This window comes from Anabas testudineus, chromosome 8 (genome assembly GCF_900324465.2).
Source record: "Anabas testudineus chromosome 8, fAnaTes1.2, whole genome shotgun sequence".
Lineage (NCBI taxonomy): Eukaryota > Metazoa > Chordata > Actinopteri > Anabantiformes > Anabantidae > Anabas > Anabas testudineus.
This window is the reverse complement of record NC_046617.1, coordinates 19,733,232-19,741,153: the sequence shown is the minus strand read 5'-3', so window position 1 is coordinate 19,741,153 and position 7,922 is coordinate 19,733,232. Positions and strand designations below refer to the sequence as shown.

At 40.3% G+C, this 7,922-nt stretch overlaps 2 protein-coding genes across 2 annotated transcripts; both read right to left on the bottom strand.

Moving 5' to 3' along the window:
• Positions 1 to 424: 424 nt before the first annotated feature.
• On the bottom strand, positions 425 to 3,107 carry LOC113160485 (pleckstrin homology domain-containing family F member 1-like). The gene is made up of 4 exons (XM_026357774.1): positions 3,010 to 3,107; positions 2,796 to 2,870; positions 1,953 to 2,292; positions 425 to 1,721 (listed from the first exon to the last, which is right to left on the bottom strand). Exons 3-4 carry the CDS (start codon positions 2,197 to 2,199, stop codon positions 1,162 to 1,164), a joined length of 807 nt encoding a protein of 268 aa, XP_026213559.1. The 5' UTR covers positions 2,200 to 2,292; positions 2,796 to 2,870; positions 3,010 to 3,107; the 3' UTR covers positions 425 to 1,161.
• Positions 3,108 to 4,497: 1,390 nt separating this feature from the next.
• LOC113160456 (pleckstrin homology domain-containing family F member 2-like) lies at positions 4,498 to 5,949 on the bottom strand. The gene is made up of 2 exons (XM_026357728.1): positions 5,668 to 5,949; positions 4,498 to 5,470 (listed from the first exon to the last, which is right to left on the bottom strand). Exons 1-2 carry the CDS (start codon positions 5,906 to 5,908, stop codon positions 4,863 to 4,865), a joined length of 849 nt encoding a protein of 282 aa, XP_026213513.1. The 5' UTR covers positions 5,909 to 5,949; the 3' UTR covers positions 4,498 to 4,862.
• Positions 5,950 to 7,922: the final 1,973 nt, after the last annotated feature.

The window sequence follows — 7,922 nt, the reverse complement described above, 5'->3', positions numbered from 1 at the left end:
TGGAACTGAGACTGTGGGAAACATGGTGCCAGAACTAAGTGTGCCGTGATGTTACAGGTGGAACTGCTCAGAAGGGATCCTCGTGGTGGTTTTCCCCTGACAGAATGGGGGCTGCTGGAAGTTCTCAAAACCCAGGTCTGGACCAGGAGCACAGGAGGAACTAGTTACCCAGGAATATGCAGTTGGAGAATAGTATAATTTTAGCTTGTTTCTCTGTGATGACAATTTCTTCTCCACAAAAACAAAGATGGCGACCTCCATGTCTTTATATTTGTTATCTAGAATGTTGTGGAGTTAGTATCATCAGCATGTCAAAAGATCAAAGATGTGCTGTGGAGGGGGGGGACTCGGAACCAAACCACCGATCCTGGGTTAATGGATAACTGCTGTACTGACTGAGACACAGCCACCAAACATGCTTAGATTAAAAATGAAACTCAGCACTTTAATATAGTATCTATTATTTGACTGCATCATTTCAACCACGTGTCTGCAAAGTTTAAATTAAGAGAAATATTGTGTGCATCAAAATCATTGGCAGAAAAGTTCAGATCGGTGCATCCAACATGAACAATGATGCAGACACAATACTGCCAGAGATATTCTACCATGTCTCTGAAGGTTCATTTATAGGTCATTACATCAAATACTGTAAAGGCAGAAGCCTAAACCAATAAAATACAAACCACATTCTTCAAGTGATTCAATCACAGACACTTGTCGAGAAGTCAGTGCAGTTTGTTGTGAATATAAACAGAGCAAAATACAAAGGGAACTAGGAAAATACAGAAGGTGGTTTCAGCATTTTACCCTCTCCCGATTAGGAAATTAATTTAAAAAGACAACAAACTGTTTTAGCTGCTTCTGAGTTCTTAATTGTTCATATTAAAGTTTAAATGGAAACAATAAATTATACAAACATTTTTCATTACAGTCACACTGAAGTCACTTTTTTAATTTTTATAAGAAAAGTCAAGAATACATTAATATAATGATTCCAGTAAATTGTATAAATACAACACATGATTATTTATTTCCAAAAGTTGAGTATAAATATTCCCTGGTAATCTTTAAATATTCAATGTTACACTGCTCTGTGATGTTTAATGGTGCTAATGGTCCTGTTATGTTTGACTGGGGCCGTCACTGCACTGGTCGCATTTAATACAACTGTCCATCTAATCCCCTCCTCGAGTCCAGCCAGGAGCTGGCAGCATAACTCTGCATCGTCTCCTCCTCCTCCTTCTCGCCTTCATCACTGGATGGTGCCAAATCATCGTCCTCTGAACTGTTTTTCCCCGTGCTGTCTCCCCTCGAGCGAGACACGTCTTCTTCCTTCCTTATGTAACAGAGGCTGCACACTCTCAACCTCTTTGTGGGGTGGATGTGGTCGATCACTTCTCGCTGCTTGGAGCAGGAATTACAGACCAGAAATCCACATTTTCTGCAGTGGTGTCGACGCTTGGTTAAAGAGAAATTGTGTAAGCAGCGCATGCATTTGTAGGATGTCTGGTCTGGAATCCAGGAAACGGCAAAGTTGGAGCCGGGTTGGCGGCTACCACCCTGCAGCAGCTTGTCCCTGCAGTCTTGGATGTGTTGCATCCAGGCCTGCTTCTCCTCGTATGAAGGGGCCGACACAAAAAAGGACTTCCTTGGTGTTTGGATCAGCCACTGGTTCCTCAGTCCCACACCATCCTCCATGTCCTCCAGCATGATGTTCTCTGAAATGAAAAACATTGTATAGTGAAATATATAGTACGTTATAGTCAAGGGTTTAGTACACCAACTTTTTGTGTTGTTCCTCCTGTGATTCAGATTTTCAACAGTTGTTTCAGCTACTCCACTTTACACAATAGTAGAGAAACTAAGCTTAGTTTAAGTTGACAGCAGTTAGGATTAGAGGTGATGGAAACCTGATGAATTATCTCCAACAAACTGGAGGAGTTTCTCACCTAGAGGGATGATCTTCTGGTTCTTGTGCCAGCGGCCGTTCAGGATAATGCTGCCGTACACCAGCACATCGTTAAAGAGGAAAAAGACCTTTGGCTCCTGCTTCCGACGGCCCTGCTTGGTCAGATGGCCCTCTCCTATCAGGATCCGACCTGTCTGGAACAGGGTCCTTCCTGATGGGCCAAATGAGTTCTCCACAGTCTGGATACGTTCACGGTTCTCCCGCTCAAATGTTAGCTGGTCATTCATTGTGGATTGATGTCTGTGGCATGAACAAGGTGCCAGCTGCAGTTTTTATGCACCTGGTTTCCTGGTGATGCAATGGTACTTTCCAATTTTAGACTGAAACATGTCAGACAATAAATAAAAGAAAAGGTGGGTGTGTCATAATGTTAAACTTCATTTTGATTTATTTAGCTTATTTAAAACGTAAAAGCTTTAGTATTAATTAATAAATGATCATTTAAATTTTAAATGATGATTATTTTATCTGGAAATTTCCTTCACAACAGAGACCTGAGAACTAAATTACACATAGAAACAAAGAAAATACATAACAATAGTTTATTCAGGCCAAACAACCATCAAACACAGAAACAAATGAATGACTACATAATAATCCAAAAGCTTTAAAATCCCTCAAAAGAACTTCACTCACTTTAACGTAAGACAGTAAAGCACACTGGTCTTCATTGTCTACAGTAATAAATTTGATCATTCAAGGGGGTAAAGTGAACTTTTAAAAAGTTTTATTCTGTTTTCAAATGAGAAACAAGGTGGCGGCCTTAAGTTTTTTATAGACTTAAAACAAGCTTTAAATTAAACAGAGAAGTCTCATGAGCTACCTGCAGTCTGGAGAAAGCCTGGTTTGCAGTTACATACAAGATGGTGTCATCAGCGTAAAAATGTATATTGCAGTGCTGAGAGGGAGAAACAAACATTATTCATGTGTGAAGCAAAAAGCAACAACATGCAATACAAAGGTTCCCACAAGAGACTTTGAGTCAGGTTATAAATAAATAAATACAACAGTTAATGTTTTAAAATCCCATACAGTACCGTGAGACTGGCTGAGCAGCTGCAGTGTAAAAGAAATAAACTTTGATCACCTGCCAAAACATTTAGTGACGTAGACGCCCTACTGCCGGAGACAGTCTACTGTGTCTCTGCATGTTGACTTTTAGGTCATTCATTCCAGTGTTACAGTAAATACCGTATACGTGGTATCCAATCACAGACCTTGTTGAGAAGTCAATGCAGTTTGTTGTGACTGTAAACAGAGCAGAATACAAGGGAAACTCCAAAGAGAAAGAGACGGTGCTTTCAGCATTTTGCCCTCTTCTGATAAGGAAGTTGATTTAATGTACTTTTCATTTTCTAGGTACGTTTCCTGGAGGTAAACACACAGCTGATCAAAAAACATTTTATCTGATTTATTTCATTAGCACAACACAAAATGTGTTACTTTTTATTTTTAGTTTGACAAAATAAAATAAATATTTTAAGTCTGCTAAAACATTTTCTAATCTAGAATGGAGTCTAACGTTGAGACCACAGAGAAGATCTGTGATCATTTCAAGTGAAAGTGTGAATATTAAGAAAGTTTGGGGATTTAGAAACACAGTTATTCATTTTTAGGTCAGAAATCACATTTGTTGCATTGATCATTACAAACAAAACTTCATATGTCTTCAGGTTTAATCCACTGAACTAATCATAGTGTGAGTAGGTGATATACCCTGAAAATTATATCATAATATTTCAATGAAATCAATAAATTATGTTTATAAAGATATAGAAAATACTGATCAACATCTTATTGTTATTGCAGCGTGCAGGCAGCAGCATTTATTAATACAAACAAAATAAAAGGCATTGTCCATCCTTTTTGTCAGTGAGCTGCAGACTTGACTTCGTGACAGGCGTGTTTACATGCACTTAAGTAATCAGGTTACTCAGAGAAAACAGCTTTCTCAAGTAGTCGAGTTTACATGTACTCAAGAAATCCAAGTAAGATGCACAGTGTGCTGTGTGTCAGCAGTGAAAAGCATCTTATTTAGACTTCTACTGAGGTGCGTTTGTCCTTTGTCAATCCCAGCTGGACTTTAGGTGGACTCTTCTTTATTCTACCGTCTGTAGCCTTTTGTTACGTACGTGTTACGTACAAGACGAATGTGCTTGTCTTATAATAGAGTTGTGTTGTGTGTTGCACTTGGGTCCTCAGACAGTCAACAGGGTTAATGCAGAGGTATGTAGGAGCATTCTGCAGGCTGACTTACTGTCAACTGCTTCAAAACTCAACAGACAACATTTCACCATTCAGCAGGACAACAATCCTAAACACACGAAGAAAACAACCAGCCAGCTTTAGATGAAACTAGGCACTTTAACGTAGTGCCTAACGTTTTACTGCCAAATTGAATGTGCTGAAGAATAATGTATAGTCTCAGCCTCATGTCTGCAAAGTTTAAATTGAGGAAAATTGTTTCTGCATCAGAATCATGACAGAAAAAATACGATTGTTGTATCCAACATGACAACAGACAGTTTAGTTTGAGGTGTTTGTTTATTGTTGATGTGGAATTTCAAAAGAACAATTATGAAGTTTAAATATTATATATTCACATGAAAACAATAAGTTATACATTTGATTTAAATCACACTGAGGTCTCTATCAACTCCTCATCTAATAAAACAAAAGTGCTTTGTGTTTACTTCACAGTAAGTGTGTCTATAAGTGAGGTCCAATCTTGACACCAGTAAATATGTATAAATGTATAAATAAGATATATGATTATTAACTTCTAACAGCAGAGTATATTTCCTGGTAATCTTTATTAATCTTTATTCATTCCATGTTACGCTGCTCTTTGATGTTTCGTGGTCATGAATACATCAGTTCACTGGAGGTGTCATGTTATGCTTGAGTGAGGCCGGTGTTTCACTGGTCCGGGGTTAACATAGCTGTTCATATGTCCCCAGGTGCCCCTCCTGGAGTCCAGCCAGGTGCTGGGAAGATCAAACTGCATTATCTCCTCCTCCTCCTTCTCGCCTTCATCACTGGATGGTGCCAAATCATCGTCCTCTGAACTGTTTTTCCCCGTGCTGTCTCCCCTCGAGCGAGACACGTCTTCCTCCTTCCTTATGTAACAGAGGCTGCACACTCTCAACCTCTTTGTGGGGTGGATGTGGTCGATCAATTCTCGCTGCTTGGAGCAGGAATTACAGACCAGAAATCCACATTTTCTGCAGTGGTGTCGACGCTTGGTTACAGAGAACTTGTTTAAGCAGCGCATGCATTTGTAGGATGTCTGGTCTGGAATCCAGGAAACAGCAAAGTTGGAGCCAGGTTGGCGGCTACCACCCTGCAGCAGCTTGTCCCTGCAGTCTTGGATGTGTTGCATCCAGGCCTGCTTCTCCTCGTGTGAAGGGGCTGACACAAAAAAGGACTTGCGTGGTGTTCGGATCAGCCACTGGTTCCTCAGGGCACCATCCTCCATGTCCTCTAGCATGATGTCCTCTGAAATGAAAAAAATGTTGTGTTAATAAAAATACAGAAAAAATAAAAATTCAAGTTTGTGCATCGGTTTTTCTTCCTCCTGTGATTCAGGTTGTAAACAGTCACCTGAGAAACGCACAAAAGAAAATCATTCAACTACTTAGAACTCTGCACAGCAGGAAAACCATTCGCTCAAATCAACCAGAGAAGTTTCTCACCTAGAGGGATGATCTTCTGGTTCTTGTTCCAGTTCAGGATGATGCTGCCGTACACCAGCACATCGTTAAACAGGAAGAAGACCTTCATCTCCTGCTTCCGACGGCCCTGCTTTATCAAACGTCCCTCTCCCATCAGGATCCGACCTGTCTGGTACAGGGGCTTCCCTGATGGGCCGAATGAGTTCTCCACAGCCTGGATACGTTCACGGTTCTCCCTCTCAAACGTTAGCTGGTCAGACATGGTGGCTTGGCGTCTGTGTCATGAACCAGGTAGCAGCTCCAGCTTTTATACAGCTTCTGGTAAAGCAATGGTACTTTCCAAATTTAGCCTGAAGACAAACATGTTAGACGAGAAACAAAGAGCGCGAGGGGGGGGTGGGGCTGTGCGCTGAACTATATTTAGATTTGTATTTATCTCCTATGTAAAACTTTTAATTCTTAAAGTTACTCTTTAAGAATAAAACTGACAACCACACAGAACCAGAGCGATGTCTTTAACACTTTCAGTCTAAAGAGGTTTTACAGACATATGATATTAAACACGCAGAGTGCATCTATTTGATCAGTGAATTGACTGAGAAACAGTGAAGTGACGTGGTGTGATCTGATTCCTTCAAGACAAATGAAGCTGATAAAAGCTCTGGAGTTGATTTCAGGTGTTGAGTTGGCATTTGGCTGCTGTTTGACTGAAGCTACCAAAATAAAGTAAATCTCAATGCAAATGAAGGAGGCTGAACAAACAACATAAAACACAGTGAAAACCTGCAGTCTGGCCCAGTCAGCAGTCGACTGCAGTCTTAGACAGACAGAAAGGAAGAAAGATCAACAACATGAAAAGGTCAGAATCCTTTCCATGGTGAAGAGAAACCTCCACTACGTCAGCAGAAGTCATTAATACTCCGGAGGAGGTCGGGGTGCAATCAAGAGTCGTCTTCATTAAAGTAAGAACAGAGTTTTCAACGAGGTGCGAACCACAGGTAACATTCAACTCAACTCAACTCAACTCAACTCAACTCAACTTTATTTATAAAGCCCTTTAAAAACAGCTTTGGCTGACCAAAGTGCTGTACACAGTTAGTCAAAAGAAAAACAAGCAATTAAGACATGAATAATAACAAGATGACAATAAAAACAAAAGAATAAAACAAAGGAACAAACAGAGTCTTCATGCTGAATTAAAAGCCAGTGAGAAAAAATAAGTCTTCAAGTAAGTTTTAAAAATGGACGATGAAGGTGCCTGACAAATGTGCAGTGGTAGGGCATTCAAAAGCTCTGTCCCCTCTAGGCTTCCGCCTTGACTACTGTCATTCAGGAAGTGGAAACAGATCAGACCTCGTCGGAGAACACCTGAAAACTAAGCTGCAATATTCAGCACAAATAGTAATCTCTGTAGTTTCTTTCTATGTGTTCTGTGTTTTAATATCAGTTTTATTTCAGTTCTGCTCAGTTCAAATCTCTGTTCTTAAGTTCTGTGTGATAAAATCTGAGAAGAGAAGAAAAACACATGGTTTATGACATTTAGTTTATCTTTTTGTCTTTCGTCATGTATCAGTTCATCTTTACTGGAACACAGCTCAACAAAGTAGTTCCATCTGTGGCTCAGTGGGAGACTCAATAAACCTGTGGGACCAGATCTTCAGGTAACACAGGTGACTCAGGTTTCATCGTGTGGTCTCTGTGCGCTGCAGGTGACATTAAAGTGTCGACTTTGAGGTTCTGGTTGGAAAAGTGGATGAAATGTGTCGAAGCAACAAGCATTTTAAAACACAGACTTTTAATTGTAAGGGCTCAAAAGTATGTGGACACATTAACGTTTCATAAATCACCTTGTGTTGTTGTTGTTTTAACAGCTGGTTGCACCACGGTAAAGTAAACGTCTAGCAGAACGTCACCGAGCTGCGATCGAGCCGCCATCTGTGTCTTTACATGTTGTGGCACCATCTTGTGGTTGAATCAGAAGAAATCAAACAGTGAAACTGATTTCAGGTTCATGTTGTACTGTGCTGTAGCTGTGTTATCCTGGTGAGGCCCAGAAAAAGCAGACAGAGCAGGGTTTCATGTTTCTTTATTCACTTTAGTCACACAATAACAGAATTTAGTACACTGCGTCTATGCAGGACAGGAAGTCAATTCACTTTATTCTCTACCAGCTTTTACACACTTTGGGAAATTATTTTCACGTGCATCTTTGCATTAAGTTCAAAGAAGTGAAGAACGGGCTTCGGTGACCAACACTAAGTTGCGGTGTCTCTCTT

Bases quoted from the DNA above. Each gene is read 5' to 3' on its own strand.
- LOC113160456 (XM_026357728.1), bottom strand. From the start codon at position 5,908: ATGTCTGACCAGCTAACGTTTGAGAGGGAGAACCGTGAACGTATCCAG. The intron at 5,471-5,667 runs GTGAGAAACTTC...TTTTCATTTCAG, and splicing joins CCAGAAGATCATCCCTCTAG to AGGACATCATGCTAGAGGAC.
- LOC113160485 (XM_026357774.1), bottom strand. From the start codon at position 2,199: ATGAATGACCAGCTAACATTTGAGCGGGAGAACCGTGAACGTATCCAG. The intron at 1,722-1,952 runs GTGAGAAACTCC...TTTTCATTTCAG, and splicing joins CCAGAAGATCATCCCTCTAG to AGAACATCATGCTGGAGGAC.